At 35.6% G+C, this 21775-nt stretch overlaps 1 protein-coding gene across 1 annotated transcript in view; it reads right to left on the bottom strand.

The window, feature by feature from the left end:
* The window catches only part of ZNF407 (zinc finger protein 407), a 367412-nt gene that overhangs the window by 88719 nt on the left and 256918 nt on the right, over positions 1-21775 (bottom strand). The window contains exon 7 of the mRNA XM_087707329.1: positions 19646-19766. Within this exon, the coding sequence (XP_087563455.1) occupies positions 19646-19766 (121 nt within the window). The remainder of the gene's footprint in view (positions 1-19645; positions 19767-21775) is intronic.

Below are 21775 nucleotides of genomic sequence, written 5' to 3'. Positions count from 1 at the left end.
TGCTTTAATTTGGATTTGTCGGCTGAACAGTGGGTTGGGCTTGATGGCGTAAGTGGCCCCTTCCAACTGTATGATTCCTTGATTTGTAGACAGCCTAAATATCAGCTTGCATTACAAATGCCACGCAATAAGAAATAGCTGCACATTTCCCTTGTGTGAGAATCTATGGCGGTAACAGGTACTGAAAGCAAGCTTCCATTTAAAAAACAATCCCACAAAAATACCTAGAAACATTGGTATTCATTTACTACTTCTCCTGACATCTCAATGTTTCATAAGGAAAATATGTTTGGAATTAATATTGACAGTATTGGAGTTATGAGTGAGTGCACTGCAATAACAATAGTTTCAGCCTTTTCATTTTTGTAGCTTTGTAAGAATATTTTATGATCTATTTGTTATGACATACAGTATGTGTGACAGATGTCCAATGCTGGCTATTATAAAGTAACAAAGGTCCCTGTATCAGTACTTACATACTTGAGAAAATTATTCAGTTCCTGGGAAAAAAGTGATAGGAGAAGCTTGGAACAAGACATATTTAAATTCACTCTTTCTGCATGAGGTTTTCTCAAATGTAAAACAAAGACATTTTCATTATAAATGTAAACATACTAGTAGTTAATTGTTCTGTAGTAGCAAGCTACTACAAAAAAGAGAGCAAATACTTTTGTAGAGATTAAAGAAGCAAAATTTGAAGAAACTGATCTTTGCTACCATCCCACCAAAATGTAAATGTAAACACAAAGAATTCAAAGATTTGCATAGGTAAGAATGGAAAAGATCAAGATTTCTAAAATAATGCTAAATGGTAGAACTTGCAGAGGTAGCTAAATTAACCTCTTTGATTAGAGGAAAAAAACAATATATACTTCTATGGCTGACCAGACATTTTGCATAAAATGAGAAAAAATGCAAATGACTTGTGGCTTTGATGATTAGAAAAACTGACAAATAGAATAGGCTAAGCTTTTGTAATTATATTTGCTACAAAGGACATTGAAACTTTCCATCCTTCCTTCCTCTTTATGCTCTTTGTAAAAGTTTTAATAACATTTATTTTAGTAAAGAGATGGGAATATTCCTTTGTCTGGCTGTGCATGGTAGCACAGCTCAGTACTGAAATAGACAGCATATAAAAACATGCTCCACAGACTTAGTTTTACCTGGTACTACAGTTTGTACTACTCAGGGTGTCATACATAAATGCTGCATTAATTGCTATATTTAACTGATACACATATCTTAGAAAAATATGCAACATATACAAAAAATACAAATATTTGTATATTTGTAAAAATAATAAAAAGGTAGGATACAAATAAATAAATCAAAATAAATCTGCACTGACTTGGAAAACAAAGGAAAAAAGTAAGATATAGCAAAAAATGTATTTCTGTAAAATCGGTAATGAGACTATGAAAGGCAAAGTTGCTAAGTGGCTCTAATAAGTAAGTATCCAGAAATGAATGCAATTCTTTATAAAAGAATTTTCTTCTTATTTTTTTGAGCCAAACAGAATGTTAAAAAGAAACAATATAAAGGGGATCAGGATCCTTGTCAATCTGTCTTTCAGTATGATAACTTTTTGAATACTTAATAAGATTGAAGAAAAACTGGTCTCAGGGAAGAAATCTGATTGACGACTGGATTTTTAAAAAAGGCCAAATCAGATTGCAGGGGTGGAGAAAAGATATTGAAAACTATCTCAGCAAAGGCGTCACAATGTGAGATATAGTTGAAGAGGGCCTCGGAATGTTGGTGACCATCATGTTTTAAGCCCCTCCCTAATACTCTTGGTCATGTGACTCACAGCAGAGCATGTACAGGCTGCCCTACACTTGTGAGTGTACACATACATATGGTCATTGCTGAAAAAAGAGGTTAGATATTTTACAAAACATGTTTTGTCTTGGCTTAAATGTTTTAAAAAATGAACATAATTCTAATTTAAAATGGTCTTATTTAGGCTCTAACAACATTAATGAAAAAGTGATCCCAAAAAGAAGAAAATTAATGGTCTTTGGGGATTAAAACGCTTACTTCCAATAGTTACTGAATAAAATTTATCAGCATAACAATAAGGAAATAACACTCTTAAGCAATAAATCAGAAAATAAATTTTACAGATCAAAACTGAGTCACTTACAAGGAATTGAAGAACAAAATTCTGAAGTTAAATAAATAAATATTTGTACTCTAAAGAACTAGTAGTTCTAATTTTAATAGATTACTTTTCTAAGGCTTTGATAAAATCACTCCCAACTCAAAAGCCCATAAAATGAATCTCAACCAATCAACTTCCACAGAGTGAACAGAACAAGTAATTAAATATTTTAAATTAAATTAAATAAGTTTCCTGGAGTTGATGGTATTACTTCAAATGTTTATAAAGAAATCAGAACTAATTATCCATTATTTATATTCTGTTTAATTCAGCACTGCAGGATAATCATATCCTTGATTCATAGCATTAAGCCTGGTTAGTTGTGATCTCGAAGGCTAGCAGACAAAGAGTTAGCTGACTCCTATTGACCCACTGCACTTTTAAATCAAGATAAAAATATTTTTACACCTTGCTTGGCCAACAGACTAAGTAAATTCACTAAAAATTCTATTAATCAGGACTGATCTGGATTCCTTAAGATAAACAATTAGCAGGCCCTATTACAAGAATTGTAACTTCAGTTCTTTTATTTTAGGAAAAAAAAAACTCTAAAGTCTTATTCCTTATTTTAATCCTAAGCATTTTACTTAAAAAGAGAAACTAAAATGGTTTAATTCACTTAAATGGGTTTATATAGCTACTTAAAATTATTTCAAAACTATAAAATGTTCACAGTAGATCCCAGACCTGTTTATGACTTAAAATTTTATTGGCCCAAGGGTGGGGAATAATTTAGAAACTCTTCTATTACATTTTCTTCTCTGTAAATGTTTTACATTTTAACTATATCAGTGGCAGGCCTTTTTTAGTGATGAAGTTAGGTTCAAATTGGAATTAAAAAACATTTCTCATTTTTTTCTCCTATTATTTCAGAAATACGCTCATTAATTTAAATGTACAGATGGGAGTTATGAAAGGCCCTAGATTGTGCACACTGTAATGAGATGAAAAGAGACTCCTAACTTTGTTGGAACCAGTAAGGAAAGTAACACACCCTGAAGGCTACCTGTCAATCTCAGATGCAGATGGTACTTCTTTCAACGGACCTTTTATGTCAGTTCCTTCAGCTGCTTTTCAAGCAGACATACCTCCCTAGAGGGAAAATTCTGTTGATCGGCTGCTGGTGGAGTATCCAAAGCAACAATACTGTCTCAATCACCTCTACTCTGAATGATTGTTTCCTGTAGCTATTGTACCTCTTTTTCTCCATCTTGTGCAGCCAAAGAAGGGAGAGGAACCAAGCAAAACCAAATCCCCACTCTCTTCTTTCTGATTCTTTTGTTTCATTTCATGGTTCATTTTCTGGATGTAAAATTTGATTCACGCGAGATATAATGCAAATATTTTATTTATTGTGATAAGTGAACTTCATTTGAAAAACAACAACACACAACCGAAAGGTGCTGTTTTTCCTCATCACTGATGTAAATTGACTTTGGGTTAGATAATAAATATCAGACCGTTATCTCATAAGAACTAGTCTCATTCTGTTTCTAAATAATGTAACTCTACTGCCTTCCAAGCCTGCAGAAAATAAATAACCAAGGACATTTTCTGCATACTCAGAAAAGTCTGTCAGCTTTCTAAATACTTCCCTTGAAAATAGTATAGTTCCACCATAATTTCTTGGAAAGTGGCAGATTTTGCCTCCTCAGATCTCTTGTGCTTGCTGCCATTTTTAAATCTGGGACAGCACAGAGACCATGAGGACAAATTAATAGATCTCTTGGAGGGTAGCACAACTTTCCTTTAGGAGCACAAACTACTCTGGATCATAAAATAATAGAAAAAGTACTTTTGCTGTTCGGGGAATGGTACGTAGTATTAAGAACTATCAGTAACAACTGTATGATTTTACCACTAATCTTCTAAATTAAAACATCACATTAATTATGGTTAATTCTTGCCTGAGATATCAGCCACAAAACAGAAAAATGGATATTATAAATGGACACATGGTAACATCTTCAGCTGCCTTGGTTCTTGGTGCTAGGAAATGAAGGGAATTAGTGTTGCAAGATTTTCCTTCATTCATGGAATTAATGTTAGTGAAAACAGCAGTATACTAGATTATGGAAGGGCCAGAGTAAACAAATGCAACAAACAATATAATAATATATATTTAAAGTAAACTCTGAATTAATGAATGAATTAATGAATGAATTGAATTAATAAAAAGAGGGAAATTATCTTTGTTTTCAGAACTTCATGCACTGTACTGTCCAAGTAATTAAGTATGATTCTCATTTGAGTGTTATTTCAAAACTGTAAGCCAACCAACAAAAACATCAAGTATAACAGTAATCAGTAGAATATGTCTTGATATACTTTGGAGCAGTGTTAAAACAAGTTGGGGAATTCTGGGAGTTATACTCTTAAAGTTGTCAAATTTGAAAAACACTGTTTTAGAGCATTAGAAGGAAAGCAGGCACCTGTGATTGATTGGGTCATCGTTTCTCAAGATTTTTCTTTCCCTAAACAGAGAAACAAAATAACCATAGGCAGGGGGGAAATCAATGAGAGTGGGAATAACTTCTACACTTCCTGTCAGCTTTCCCATTGAGTTTCCTTGTTGGAAGCTAGCAGGGAGCCAAGCTCTGAATGAACATGATTTTGAACTAGGTAAATGACAATACCTCGCATCGCATGAAACAGACCAAAATGCTCCTTCATTTGCTCTTTATTTCCAACACCTTGTTTGATGATAGCTCCACTTTATCAGCTGCAAACCAAACAAAAACAAAAACAAAAAAACCCAGGTCTAGAAGGTCTATGGAGATTCTCAATCATTCAGGTCTCAAAGGTGCTTTTTCAAAAGGCAGCTGGACTGCTTTTTGAGGAAAATGAAGACGTTTTGCTTCTTACCCAAGAAGCTTCATCAGTTGTGATGGTGGGGAGATAGAAAGATGGGTACTGACAGGTCTAGAAGGTCTGAAAGATTTTCTTCTTTCTATCTTCTGAAAGGGTTATACTCAGTTTCTGGAATTCTGAGGGATGTTAAGTTGTAGGAGCTTTATCTCTGATGTTTGAAAGGCTACAATCAAACACCAAGAATGAGGAAAATCTCTTAGGTTTTCTGCTCTCAGTTACTGCACCTACCTGGTCAGGTAAGAAAAAAGGAGGAAGTAAGGATATCCTAAGGTAAAGGTTCCCCTCACACATATGTGCTAGTGGTTCCCAACTCTAGGGGTCATCTCCATTTAAAAGCCAAAAAGCCAGCGCTGTCCAAAGACGTCTCCGTGGTCATGTGGCCGGCATGACTAAACACCAAAGGGGCATGGAACACTGTTACCTTCCCACCAGAGATGGTTCCTATTTTTTCTACTTGCATTTTTACATGCTTTCGAACTGCTAGGTTGACAGAAGCTGGGACAAGTAACGGGAGCTCACTCCATTATGCGGCCCTAGGAATTCGATCTGCCAACCTTGCTTATAGCAAAATTAGCTCAACTGGAGATAAACTGGAAGAGAACTGTCCCTTATGGTAGATTTTGCAGCATTTCTTTGTTGTGATCCTTATATAAAAATGTGATAACTTGAGGCAAGGCATCAATATAAAATATGGTATGGAACTGACCAAATAAATCAGGAGGTTACAATCCTTTTTAGGCTGAAGACAAGCTATGAGCCACATTCCCTAAATTGGGTGAAACTGGGGCAAAGAAATAGAGATAGTATAACATTATTTTAATTTAATGCAACCTATATTACAGATAAGTGGAAATAATAGTGCATTGTACAATTGTACACAACTGAAATGGTTATTCTATGATTATTTAATATCTCCATCACCACCACTATGACATTAAGAACACAATTTGGAGTCAGTTTGAAAACACTTTGGAGTCTACACTCAAGGTTTATGCTGGTGCCCGCTTCCAGCATTTTCATGATAAATTAAAACATTTAGGAAGTGGGATAAGAACCCTTGTCCTCTGATTTTTGGTTACCATTTAAAAGCAAGCAATTCCAGACACGTCACTATTATCCCTGACAGCTGGCAAATTTTTTCAGCAGTGGATACGTCAGAAAGATTTCAATTATTTTCAGGTGTGAATCTCTAAGACCTGGGAAAGGATGAGAAATGAGTTCTTACTGGATAAAAGAACAAGAAAGAGAGATGATTCTCTAATCCAGCAGAGTTGGTTTCATCGTGTTTCATCTCTCACAAAGCATTAATATGTAGGAAAGAAAAGAGAAGTAAAATATTAAATGAGATTTCAAAGTATCATTTTTCACTTTTGCTCTTTGAAATATTTCCCCTGCCTTTCATTACAAGCTCCTTCTCTCCCCTTTGTCTTTGGCCAGAGATATTCCAAGTTGACTGGCATAACAAATCCACCTACAATAATTGTGTCCCAGAGATTTTCTCCTTACAGGTCTGTAAATGTTCTACAACTCCAATAGCTATTCTGTCCCTTCTAGAGAAGAACACAGATAGAGAAAAACCTGCGAATGAACATGAATAGAACAGAAGCACTGAATAGCAAAAGCAGAGACTACTGAATTTATTTAATACTCCCTCTCTGTTTCACAAAAATGGCCTGGGTAATCTTTTGAAAAATAATAACTGGGTTCATTTCAGAGTCTGCACAATGCTCCTCTTTGTCCCTTGTAAGTCTCTCAAATGTCTTATTTTAAAGGAATATATAGTACTCCCGGAAGACATTTTCCCATTTCTATTCTCTTCAACTCCTGTGAGCCCTTGTTCTGTGTGATAAGGCAATCTCCTTCGGGATCTGAGCTGTGTAGTTTCGCACCACGAGTGACAAGGACTCGACTTGAATAACTGCTGTGCGCAGGTTGTAATTATGTCAGCTGGAGTGTTGAACAAGGGGACTGATTAATGGGAACCCCAGCCCAGGCACCATCCCTATCAAAACCTTCGTGCAGGCCAAGCAAGTGGGGATGGGTTAAAGCAGAAAGACAAAACATGCTGTATTGTCCATGATAGATGAATTGCTCCAACAGTCTTCAGGCAGATGTTCCAGGACAGTATAATATACAATTACTCTGCCTTATCACCTTCCAAGGGACAATAAAGCTTCCTCCTTCTATAGCTCATGTGAGTGAAGGCAAAATTAGTTTTACTTTTACAACACTGACTCACTTATCATGTTGCCTTGATTGTGCTTTTACAGCTAAAGAAAACATATATTCCACTTTTAAACTAAAAAAAAAATCCTTTTAATACAGAAACCAGACAACTCCTTGGAAACTATTTTGCCTCAGAGTGGTAGAATTCTGGGGTTCTAAAGGATGCATGACTATCATTGAAAGAGCAGGTCTGTTAACATGCTATTTCAGAAGAACTGAATTGTATTTTGTTAAACTGAATTAGTCACTCAAAACTGTCTCTGGACCCATAAATGCTGTTAGAATCCCTGTCTAAAATTGCATTTGCTAACCACAATTATTATTGCTGCATTAAGTGATATTGAACATGCATCTTCTGAGAACTGCTTAAATAGAAGAAAGAGACAGAAAGATATATAGAGAGACAAAATGACTTTTCATAGCTAAACATTGTTTAAAAGAAACACTGATCCTATAACTTGAAATAGTTCTCCCAAATTCAAACAAGGCTTTACGACAGATATGAGCCAAAATGATTGTTGAAATTCCTCAAGGACAGGATGGTCCCCTAGCAGTGGCAGTTCCATACTACGGAAAAAGTCATCATGATGACTCCCTTAGGGATTTCATTGAAAAGTGGAAGCCAGGGAGACAGTAAACTGCAACAGAGATAATTGTACCATAACAGACTACATTCACAGACTTTCTCTGTATTAAACATTACACGAAAACATTTATTTATTTATATCCCGCTTTCATTATTTTTTATAAATAACTGAAGGTCTATCTCTGCCTGGCTTTCTGTCATCATTCATCCATCTATAATTTTAAATAGTCTATAAACTGATTAAGAACCAGATTATTATTCTATTTTTATCTCACCTATTTATATTGGTCAACTCAAGGCAGCTAACATATCTAATACTTCTGCTTCCTATTCTCCCCATAACAATAACTGTGTCAGGTAGGTTTTAGTTATTTATTTTTATTTTATTTATTAAATTTCTTTGTTGGCCATCTTGCCACAAGGCGACTCTGATTGCTAACAGGAACCTTTTAAAATAAACTATCTCTACATCCTTTCATTACTTTTAGGCATCACTAATCATTTAATCATGTGGTCTTCGGTGTTAATTCAATAAAATGTTGTGTTGTCTGTGCCAGCAATCTTCACTGAATAGTGGTGATCATTCAGCAGACATGCACTTATTGCTGTTAACAATGCTACATGCCAGATAGGTAGGTATCTAGGTAGGTAGGTAGGTAGGTAGGTAGGTAGGTAGGTAGGTAGGTAGGTAGGTACATAGATAGATAGAGTTAGAGACAAACTAAGGTAGACTAAACTAATCCAAGGGTCTCCAACCCTGGTCCGTGAACTAGGACTGGTCTGCAGCATGCCAGAAACTAGTCTGCGCAAACAAGCAAAACCCAATCCATAGTATGCAGGCAGCACACAAAACCATGCCCCCACAGGTCCACAGAAAAATCACTCTCCAAAAAACCGGTCCTTAGTGCCCAAAGGGACTGCTGGACTAGTCCATACTCAAAGAAAAGTTTTCTGTTGCTGCAAATTCTGAAACGTTCAAAACATCTAAAAAGTGATATTGCTGCTAAAAAAAAATAACAGTTGTAGAATGCTGGTTGTCCAACTGTCAACTGTGAAGACTAAAGAAACTAAATAATCTGCCTGGAGAAATAAAAATATACAGGTGGGAGATCCTCTTTAGTAAGTCACAATTTATTTTCTAGTACTTCCTGGCACTATATGAATTAACATCTCTAGGTTTTGATAGCAAAAGATTACTTCCTCTGAGGGTTTCTACTAAGCTGCAGGACTTTTAGCTTCGTGTTATATTCATGTGCTCGTGGCAAGGAAAGGCTACAGAGATTGCAAAGAGCCAATATTAGCTACTGGGAAAAGTTTTCTTCATAGCAACAATGACAAGTCACTGGCTAGCAGCTAAGAAAGGAGATACCAAGACTAGAAAAATAGTCTATTTCCTAACTCTCTCCTCAGATCACGTCCACAGCTTTCCTGATCCCTTCAGCATTCACTTCAAAGTACTTTGGTAGTTCATCTATCTATATACTACTAAAATACTAATTGTCATGACCTTTACGTGCATGAAATGGTGTATCATAGGGCATCAATTTTTGAACGAAGGTACCTCAAATGGGCTGACTTACAGAATGTCCAAAATCTGGGGCCCATGATTCCTGAGGGAGTGAAATCTGGGGAAGGTTTGGCTACTTCAGTGCTACTGGTTGCTGCTATGGTTGGGCTACTGTCCCAGTCTTGAGGTCTTCATTTTCAGGCTATGATTCTTAACATGGTAAGTAGATGGGTCAGCAGTAAGTGATAGAAAAGCAAGAGTTTTAGATGATTTACAACAATGCCCATGAAGAAGGCTCCATAAGATCTGATACTAAACAAAAATGGTAAGGAAGATGCAGTTCAGAATTTCATTTGTAAGTATATTCCCCTGTCTAGAAAAATCTCAAATTACATTGACAGAGAGCACCTGAGGGTTTAAACTGGGTGATAGGAAGCAATTTCACCATTTTCTAAATATGTCTGACCTCATCCACTATGGAAGCTACTGTGTAAACAAGCAAATCCCCATGGCAGTGGTTTTATGAATGGACCCAATATATGCTCTCAACATTAAAGATGTCCTCACCAGCCAAAAACAGTTCTAATCATAACTGGGATAAGAATTTCCATTGCTAGGCAAGATGATTATTCAGTGAAATTAGGCCTGATGTTACAATCTTTTTGCCATGATTGTTAAGCAAATCACTGCAATTATTAAGTAAACCATGTTGTTGTTAAGCAAATCCAGTTTCCCCCATTGACTTTGCTTATCAAGGCTGCAAATGGCAACCACATGATCCTGGGACACTGCAATTGTAAATAAATTCCGGGTGCCAAGTGCCTGAATTTTGATCATGTGATTGTATGAATCCTATGATGATTTGAAGTGCAAAGACTGGTCATTTAAGTCAGTTTTTTCAGTGCTATTGTAAACTTTGAACAGTCACTAAATGAATGACTGTACACTGAGGATTACCTATACTTATCCCAACATCTTTCTGAGGTGGGTAAAATGAGGACTCAGATTATTGGGGATAATATGCTGACTATGTAAACTGCTTAGAGAGGGCTGTAAAGCACTGTGAAACGGTATATAAGTCTAAGAGCCTACACACACACACACACACACACACATCACACACACACACTATATATATATATAGTTGATAAGGTGATAAGGAGGAGAACTTGTGGCTTAATGGCGAAGACGTTTGCCTAAGATGTAATATAGCACAGGTTCGAATCCCAGTAAGGGTATGGCTAGCTGATGAGAGCTAAATAGCTTGAAATAGATCTATACTAGTCTCCCTTTATTTATTTATCAGCACAAATATAACACAATATATATGTATGTATGTATGTATGTATGTGTATATATGTGTGTGTGTGTATGTATGTATATATATATATATATATATATATATATATATATATATATATATATATATATATATATATATACATACATACATACATACATACATACATACATACATACATACATACATATATATATATATATATATATACTTAAAGTCACAACCCCTGGTATGCCCAAGTATGGGAGGAAGGTCACACTTCCACTCTCTGTCATTAGGCTTGTCACAAGAGACCATACAGACAGAAACCCAATATTTTTTACTGTTGCCTTTTTTGTTACATTTGTTATATTTATGCTGATAAATAAATAAAGGGAGACTAGTATAGATCTATTTCAAGCTATTTAGCTCTCATCAGCTAGCCATACCCAAGTTTGGGAATCAAATTTGGTTCGATTCCCAAACTTGGGTATGGCTAGCTGATGAGAGCTAAATAGCTTGAAATAGATCTATACTAGTCTCCCTTTATTTATTTATCAGCATAAATATAACATATATATATATATATATATAGATAGATAGATAGATAGATAGATAGATAGATAGATAGATAGATAGATATAGATATAGATATAGATATAGATATAGATATAGATATAGATATAGATATAGATACAGATATAGATATATATAGATATATAGATATAGATATATATATATTTAGTGTCACAACCCCTGGTATGCCCCAATTATGGGAGGAAGCTAACTGCTTCCATTTATCAGCACAAATAGAACACATATTTATCAGCACAAATACAAAACACACACACACACACACACACACACACACACACACACATAATCTCCTGTTTCTCTTTCACTCAGCTGATTTGCTATGTTTCAATTGCCAAGCAGATTCAGCTGAAAGATGGGGAAGCATGTAGGTCTGGAAAAGTGTTAGGCATTGTATTCATCAGAAAGGAAGAAAAAAATTGAGGACAACCCTTTCGAAAGAAAAATAGATGTACTGTTCATAAAAGTGACTCTCTGCAACTGAAATCACTTCTCGAGATTACTCCTTCACTGTCAGCCCTTCAGGTAGATCAGACTAGAAACCTAATGTCAATAATACTTTTAGAACAAAGTTAATATAACAGAATCTCATAAGTCTGAATACCCACCCTCCTCCCCATCTTCATGAGAACTAAGGATGGGACTGCCTGTGACATTTACCCAGTTTATATTTCTACCCCGGAATCAATCCTCTTTTATTTGACTATTGCATTGGTAGTGCCTCTTCCTCCTATCCCTCAAGATCATTTCCTCTACCTTCTACATCTGCTCAGCAATAGTGTGCATACTGTATAACAAGTATGCGTGTGTGAAATACATTATATCACTTTTTCAAAAGCTGCTTTCCCAAAAGGGAACAAAAAATTACATACATTCATGTACTGATTCAGATCAATTACTTGTAAAATACAGTAAGATGCAGAAATGAGGGCAGGGGGTGGGGATGGGAAACCAGTGAGGATGAAGTAAGGGAAGGGGATGACTATATAGCTGTGATGGCGAATCTATGGCACATGTGCCCTAAGTAGCACGTGGAGCCATGTCACCTGGCACATACATAGTCATCCATTCCCCTTCTGGTTTTCTGGTGTGCATTCACACGCGAAGTCTAGCTGGCTGGTGTGCATGCATGCACAGGAAACCAGCAGTTTGCTTTCCAGCGTGCGCATGCCCCATTGGGCAGCTCGTCTTCTGGATTGAGGCCGAGACTCGGTGCCGAAAAGGTTCGCCATTACTGCTATATAAGAAAGAGAAACTGAAGTTACGGTAAAAATAAGCTGGGAAAGAAATAATGAATTCCCACTTTAGGCCTTTCAAAAAGATTAAATTCATCCAGCAAATGGACAGCTAGCAACAGCTAGTTGTCAAAGGCAGCTGTGCTTTGCAACAGGAATGTCTGCAGCCATCTGCATCGCATGCTCATTCCTTTGATTTCATCACCTTTTCTTATTATCAGCAAATGTAGGACACTTTTCACTCACAGTTCACTGGCAATTTTGAAAAAAAAAAGAGATGTTTTCCTGTTGGCTAAATTCAGTATACTTAGAAAGTTTTCAAGAGAAGAAGGCATTACAAAAATGCATTGAAAACATGGATACAATTATATTGCAAGTCAATTTTATCCAGCCTTCAGATGATTGCCCTCTTACTCAAGCCCTTTTAGCTGAAGGCTTCCTTTTACCAATTCTTTGAGTAAAAACTCCTTAAGGCTAGAAGACTGGGTATATCACTTTTCTTACAGTATTTCTGAAAGAAAACAGGTTTTATAGAAAACTTAAGATGGGGAACCATTTCCCAAATGGTTAATTTCCACTGTGCAGAAGTTGCAACTTTTAATACTAAAGTAATAATTGTTGAAGAAGAAATCTACAGATATAGAAGATTACTTTTTAATAATTATCCCCAGATTGACTGGTTATTGTTGAGCATACCTGAATTTATATTATCTACCACAAATTCTCTAGAACCAAAACAAATGATTTCAACATAGTCATCCTGATTATGAAGTCAAGCAGCTCTAGCAGGCAAGCTCCCATGCAGTAGTTGAATCCAATAGATCCCTGGACCCCAGTTTCACATACATATATCTGGTCATCTGTGACATATCATTGCTGAAAGCCTCCAGAGTTCCCTAAACACCAGTAACAACACCCTACTCATTTTGAGGTTTTTTTTTAATAATCAGACATCCTATCATAAGACTATTGACAGGTTAGAGAATGGTGTAATAATATTAGGGATGATACCAATGGTGAATTTTTTTTTACTACCGGTTCTGTGGGTGTAGTTTAGTGGGCATGGCAGAGGAAAGAGACTGCAAAATCTCAATTCCCTCCCCACTCCAGGGGAAGGATACTGCAAAATCCCCATTCCCTCCCCACACCTAGGGGAAGGATATTGCAAAATCTCCATTCCAGGGTTGCTAATCTTTTTACTACCGGTTCAGGCATGCTCCTCTGCTCATGCTTGCACCTGCAACACTTCTGCGCATGCACAGAACCATCCGTGTGGGTGGGCGGAGCTTCCCACCGCCGCTACTGCCAGTTCGGCCAATCTGAACTGAACCGGCAGCAATCCACCTTTCACCTCACTCTGGGGCCAGTCAGAGGTGGTATTTGCCAGTTCTCTGAACTACTCAAAATTTCCACTACTGGTTCTCCAGAACCTGTCAGAGCCTGCTGAATTTCACCCCTGGATGTAGGTAATACAAAACTTTTGCAGACCAGGAATTTATCTTCTTAAAACTCATTTAATGGATACACAAGTTTCGTATCCTGTCTGGTTACTTTATAAATTGAAAAAAAATAGAAGTAACTGAGACAAGTCTAAACATTGTGGCTTTAGGTTGTGTTCTGATTTCTTTATTTGATTTGATATTTCATGTGATTTTTGAAGAAAATAAAAAATAAACTTGATGTATGGTTTAACATTGTTTTGAGATTTGATAGTAACAGATGTAGTTAAGATAAATTTAACTCTAAGGTTGATTTACATTCTGAAAGGCCTTCCTATACCTATCCAATCTTATTATTTAAATTTAGCAGGATATACAGATAGATCTAGACTTACAACAGTTCATTTAGTGACAGTTTGAAGTTACAATGGCAATGAAAAAAGTGTCTTATGTCTGTTTTTCACACTTGTTGTTCACGCTTATAATTGTTGCAGCATCCCCATGGTCACATGATCAAAATTCTGATGATTGGCACATTTATAACGGTCACAGCATTCCGGAGTCATGTGATCAGCTTTTGCAACCTTTTGACAAACAAGTCTATAGGGAAATCAGATTCATTTAACAACCATATTACTAATTTAAGAACTGCACTGATTCACTTAACAAATGTAGTAAGAAAAGTTATAAAATGGGGCAGAAGTCACTTTAAAAAATGTCTTATTTAGCAACATAAATTTTGGGTTCAGTTGTGGTCTTAAATTGAGGACTACCTGCATAATACATTTCTTTATAGAAATCATTTATAACTATTTCCAATTATATCATTTGTCTTATGTCTTCTGTTGTCCATTTCCTGAGACTTACAAAATAGCACAACAAAATGTATTAATTGAATTTTTGTTGTTAGTGTCTTCTTATATTCTGGATCAATTGTATTTAAAAGAATGATATGTGAAATAACACTGACTGAAAAAACTGTTGAAGAATCCTTAAGTTAAATATTTTACTCACATTTGTTTTTTGTGTTAAGTTATATTAACAAAGTAATTTTTAATAAATTTCTATCTTATATAGAAACACTTATTTAGACATATAAATGTAATATGTAAATTTATTTTTTAATCTCACTTGTGATTAAAATTCCCCAAACAATTTTTAATATTTATGTTTGTGCAGTTTTCTATTTGGTTTCATTAACTTAATTTGTTAATCAAAATAGAAGCCTGTTGCTTCATTCAGCAATAGTTCAAAATGCCTGTTGCCACTTGCCATTAGTTGAAAAAAGAAGGGAAGGGGCAGAGAGAGAAAGAGAACAAGTAAAATTGTTGCTTATCAGATGTATATAATTCTAAATAGTTGTGAATACTGTATACCTATAAATATCTCTAATTTATGTAACTATGTGCTTAGATCAGAGGTGGTATTCAGCAGGTTCTGACCAGTTCTGGAGAACTGTTAGCAGAAATTTTGAGTAGTTCAGAGAACCGGTAAATACACCTCTGACTGGCCCCGTCCCCATCTATTCTCTGCCTCCCAAGTCCCAGCTGATCGGGAGGAAATGGGGATTTTGCAGTAACCTTCCCCTGGAGTGGGGAGGGAATGAGATTTTACAGTATTCTTCCCCTGCCACTCCCACTAAGCCACATCGACAGAACCGGTAGTAAAAAAAAATGAATCCTACCACTGGCTTAGATGAGTTATGTGTTCCATAAATTTATAACTCTCTACTGTATAAGCATGTCTCTGTGTGTGAGAGAAACAGGCGGGGGGAAGGGAGAGACTGAGGTTAGGCAGCAGAATTATTCTGACAATTTAAAACACAATTTAAGGGGTTTAAGGAACAGCAACTTGATATTTACTGAGATAAACATACTCCCCAAGAAAAGAATATTAATCTCATAATCATTATCTTAGTTTAATTCTCTATAAATTTCTTATATAAAAATCTAAATAGGATTTTATCTAGTATTTTAATTTTACTTTTTGTTCTCCTTTTGTCTTTTTCTCTCCTTTTGTCATATTGCAGCCCACTACTCCCTAGAAATGCTTATGTATCTTATCCATAACAAACTCTATTATTTTTTTTACTAGAAATCTAAAGAAGTCTAACAATGGTTGAAAGTTATCTATTTTAAAGTCCACTTTAGACTGAGAGACAGGTGTGAAACAGTAATATCCATCTTTTTCCTTCTGAAAACCTTGATAGTGGAGGAAAACAAAAGAAAAGGCAAGCTGCAACATTATCTCCACAGAGTTAGAAAACACACAACAACTTCATTACATGATAATAGCTCAACTGCTTGGGGAATACTGCCAAAATAGTACTGTCAAAAGATAGTTTATGTTTTTCTTAGCAAGGCTTGCATTTCTACCATCATGTATATAAAATAAAAGCTAACTACTACACAAGGGACTGTCCAGAGATATTCCATGTAGAATGACCATCCCTAAAGATAACTGTGTGGTCCTTCCATAATGGGAATAGAGATTAAAGAAGCATAAACATGTTTATTTTGATTCTTATGTGGAAAGTAGTAAGGTCATTTGATTCAAAATGGTTATACTAATTACATGGTGAACTCAGGGCTTATTTAGTTTTTAATTATAATCACAATTATAATAATATCACAAAACAAATTTATATATATATATATTTAAACCTCATACTAAGCACCTATATCACGATCTCAGAAAAACTTAAATACACTTGTTAAGTCAAATTTAACAACATAGATAACATTGTACATCTTGAATACAAAAACTGAATTGAGTTAAAAGGTAAACTTTTTCTAATTATTCTGAAGACCTCATTACAATTAAGCAAAAAAGCAAATTGGAAAAAACTTGAATTACCAATCTAGAAGCCTCTAGGGGTAGCAAGAAAAAAATATTGGGAATAATACTGGTTTACAGTATTATTTTACATAAGTATTAGCATACATAATATACACAGCAATCAATTCTCTTTTTTTTCCTTTGGAACAAAAATAGTAAAAATGCCACTCTAAATTTGTTTAAGATGGGGATTTTCATATTTATAAATGGAGAAAAAATCAGCTATCCAAACAAGTGCTAACTTGTATAAAATAGTATAAAGTTGAATTGTGCAGAAGTTTTTTTGCTTCATCACTATGATATCCATACCACACACAATGGTGCAGTGTGTGTGTGTGGTTTGAGCAGTTGCCATTAACAAGAGTCCCTATACTGCAACTGGATCTTGTCCAGCTTCCAAAAGAGTATGGAACACCTTATTAGTAAAAAGTACCGTAGTAGGAAGAAAGTACGTTTCTGCATTTAATTTGTAAAATAATGAATGACATTCATTCTACTGTGGCATAAGCCCAAATGCTCTGCTATATTTAAAATAGAAGCATAAGATTAAAATAGATGACTAGGTCAATTTAATATTATGCTTCTATTTTAAATATAAAGATCAGGATTGTTGGGTAAGTATTTCTGAAAATATAAGAGGAAAAATGAAAAATATAACAAATGGTTTAGAAAGCAAGAAGCAATGGATCAAAGCCATCCACAGATTAAATGAGAAGGAAAAGTAGAGCTAATACGCTAATACAATGCAGAATATAAAATATGGTAACAGAGAGATATGGAATATAATACTGTATACACAATTCATTTTATAACTTTTATAACTTCTGTTTTATTTTTATTTTTCTGAATGATGCTTGACCCAAAATATAGTTCACACAGATTGCCAGAAAGCCTCTAAAGCCATGATGGCTGTTGCCCCAGCTCAGCTCCACCATGAATGTGTGTGTGCCTCCCGCCGGCCACCCGGTTTTGGGATCTCTGCCACACATACACAGGGCACATGCAGGAGATGTGCACACATGCATGGGGGACAGGGGGTCATGCACGCATGCGCGGGGGAAAGGGGGCACAGAGGGGTCACGCGTGCATTCCATTAAACATTCATGCAGCCTTCTGCCTGGAAATAAATAAAGTTAAGACTATTTGCAAATAAGAAATTATTACCTGCGCAACATGAGTGAATTGGAATATAAAGATTAACAATGATACATTGGTTATAATGATATAAGTAGTACATATTTTATGTGTTCTTTAATGAAAGCTTAGGTAAAGTGAATATGTCCTCTACTAAAGTAAGAAACAACAGGACAAGGTACATTTGTTGCCATATAAAGTAATCTGAAATTGATTTAATTTAAAAAGAACATCTTCAATTTTGATTTTGTTGTAACTACTATGGCATGCATGGAAGAACATATTGCAACTTTAAAAAGTATAAGTACTTACAAAATAAATAGAAACTATGGATTCTCCAGGAAAACCAACCAACCTAACAAAACTAGCCTCAGTGAAATCCCTCTCTAGTATCGCTGAAAATACACAGTCCTTCTGCATTTGATATCAGAGGCATTGTACCAGGCTTTGTTAATTAGGTTATGATACATTATAAATGCATAATATTATATTTCAGCACACATACACATATTAAAAATGCGTGCTATTTACCTTCAGTATATCCTTTACATATTTTTTAGAAAGGTATATTTGTAAAATCAATGCAGTTTGCAAATCTGACTTTTAAAATTTCTAATCTCTAGAGAAGCCTCTTTGTTTTATTTTCTTTTGCTTTGGCTATTTCACAAAATAGTACAAACAAAGCAAAACAAATCACCAAGCAGATGGCAGCTTACATAATGCTCCCTCTGAAGCATTAGTAGCTCTTTATTAAAGGTGTATTAGTGACTTAAAATAAACCAGTGTTCTACTTTTTGTGAAAAATTGGTTGTTAAAATTTCATTCTACTGTGCAAAATACATTCCCAAGAACTGAATTTGACTTTTATTTAAAGTCAGTTCATTTCTAAGGCTGCAAATTGTCCCCACCCCACTCCAAACTACTAAAAAAAACTGCAAGTGAAAGAGAATTAGTTCACATAGTTTACTATTGAGCTGAACATGGGATAACGAGGACATGAAAAAAGAGGATATAAGCCCTTTCCTTTCTTGTCACCTTTCTATCTCCATCCCAGTAAACGTTCCCAGGAAGTTTTAAAACAACATTAAGTGCAACTTAAGATCAGCAGGAACATTTTGGGATTAACATTTCTACTCATGGAAGAAGTGACCTCTATTATGTGTAAAGGACAAGCTGTGTTTCAGTATCACTTGGAAAGATAGCAAAACAACAGCCACTCAATTCCTCTCCTAATTAAGACAAGGATATCAATTCCTGGCTATGAATCATGCAGAATATTTTCAGAGGTACCATGGGGAGGACGAAATGCTGGGAATGACAACACTACAGCAAATAAACCAAATCCGTATTGTTAAAGTGACAGGCAGGTGCTTCAGTTTAAAATATTTAATGGACAATGGGCTTGTTAATTCTTTGGAGACTTTCTTTTTTAGTGTCATGGCTGCAACTCAAACATATTTTTTTTAGGAACTGCACCTGATCTGAAAAGGCAATGCAGATTAACAGTCCCTCCACAGAGAATTCTAACAGACTTCACAGCATCTGCAAAATAAGCAGCATTAGCACTTCTGTGATTCATATAAAAGTCTTCTAAACAAGGTTCCCCCCGCACACACACACAACTGGACAAAAGAGTCCTTTTTGAATGCTGTTAAATACTGTGCCAATGAGGATGTCATTACAATATACATTATTTGTCACTTTGTGTGAAACCCTCTGACTAATCAGATCTTCTGCCAATTCTACATTGTCACTATCAATCTCCGTACCTGTAGTCACACCAAGGACATCTGTAGGGTTTTTCCCCAGTATGTACACGTTTGTGTCGGGTCAGATGGGACTGGGTTGTGGAGGCGAAGTTACATTCATCACATTTAAATGGCTTCTCTCCTGAAAAATAAATAAAAGTGATTCGTTTTTAGTAGTAGAAAAATCAAGGTTATTCTTTTTTAATGTTTAACTAACAAGAATGAAAAATGGAAGGTTTTTAAAAAATACAACTTAACTGCAAATTATTTTACTTACTTCAATGTGTGTAGTATGTACATTAACTGTTTTTCTCTGGCTTAAATGATTCTGTTATCACTGTGGCTTGTCAATTCCATAAAATCACTAGTTGTGTTGAATTGTATGTATTTAGCAGCCATACAAATCATCAGCTATGAATTAATTTGCATATATGCTATTCTATTGGATGTTTATCTGCTTTTAGCAAACAATATGGTGGAGATCAATCTTTGTTACAACTTGAAGCATATTAACACATTCTTTATGAATAACTTATCATTAACTAGTATTATTATGTGCTTGTATGTGTAGGCTAATATACAGTGCCTAGACCATAAAATGAATTCACAGTAACAATTATTTCAAAAAGGAAAATTGTGACGTTATATTTTGAATATTATCCCCAGGTAGGCCTCCACATGTGAATGTGAATGTCTTTCCCTACTTTCAGCTTTCAAGTCAACATAATTTCAAAAGACAGGACTGAGTTAGTTTTCAAACTGAACAGATGTTCAACAATTTATCACACAATAATGCATGTGGATAACTAGAAGCACTTGACTGGAAAGAGACTGGATGAACAAAATAATGGCAGGAGCTCAATCAGAAAAAGAGAAAATAAGAGCATGCTTGGTATTAGTCCCAGATAATCCACTCTTTACTCTGGATCAAAGATCGCTCTTAGAGCAGATCTGCTAGTATACCTTTAACAACAGCTTAATATAAAATTTCCTTCATAGCAAAGTAGCTCTGGCAAGTTTATGCATATATTAAACAACCTAATTTGCACATTTACAAATAATTTGCACATAGCCTTAATATGCTAATCTGTGTTGAAGATACTGGGTGAAAGTAACAGGAGAAAAAAAACATGTGTCACTTTCAAAAATTCACTTTCATGATTTCTTAGAGGTGTGCGGGTGTGTATGTTAGTTGGAGAATGGATGACTGCAATAGTGTTCGTGAGAGGATATTATATTCTGGAACAAAAAAAAAATTCCCTACTTTCAAATACGTATTGATGGTGACTAGTTTCTGGTAAACATCAATTCAGTGGCCATATTCTCATGAAATGATAAGGCAATTTGTTTTTTAGTGGTAATAATCTACAAGCTGATGCTGTTCCAATTGCTCTCAATAGGTAGTGCAAAGGGCTAGCTAAGAAACCTAGAATAAGGCAGAATAGGAAGGAATCACTAGGGATTTCAAAGTAGACTATATTTTTTGTTAACTGTGACAGGGAGAAAAATATCTCTTCTTTTGTGCCCATCAAGTGTTGCCAAGATTCCAAATACCATCTGCATATCCTCAAGCAGGGAATGTGATCCTACATGCAAAGTGTACATGACCAATACATGATCCAACTTAGAGCTTACCCCCCCACCCCACCCCAATCTGGTATGTGTCACAGACCTTGACAATGCTTTACACACAGAGAGGGGGGGAAGGGGAGGGAGGGAGAGAGAGAGAGAGAGATTTTGAGATTGGCTCAAGCTCATCCAGAGGTTAGTATCTGGATTTCCTCCATCTTACTCTAGCATCTTAACCATTATGCAGTAATGACACTCTCTCTCTCTCTCTCTCTCTCTCTCTCTCTCTCTCTCTCTCTCTCTCTCTCTCTCTCTCTCTCTCTCTCTCTCTCTCTCTCAGAATGCAAACGATTAATTAATTAAATTAATGCCTGCACCTTTTTTTTCTATAATTCCTCTCTATGGATTCCACTTGATAAAAGTGTCCACAAAAGGGACCTAAAACATGATGGAGTGTCGACATCAGCAAGCATTGCGGGCCCAATTGGCAAAGGAAAGTTTAAGAGCATATTGGTTAGAAACATGAAGAATAGACCTTCATCCTGCAGTGGATAGACAATGGCAATGATGATGACGACGTTT

The sequence above is a fragment of the Thamnophis sirtalis genome, unplaced genomic scaffold, assembly GCF_051295495.1.
Source record: "Thamnophis sirtalis isolate CommonGarterSnake01/CBP01778 unplaced genomic scaffold, rThaSir2_p1.2 scaffold_2, whole genome shotgun sequence".
Taxonomy (NCBI): Eukaryota; Metazoa; Chordata; class Lepidosauria; order Squamata; family Natricidae; genus Thamnophis; species Thamnophis sirtalis.
Note: the sequence above shows the minus strand (reverse complement) of the source record. Positions and strands in the feature narration are given on the sequence as shown.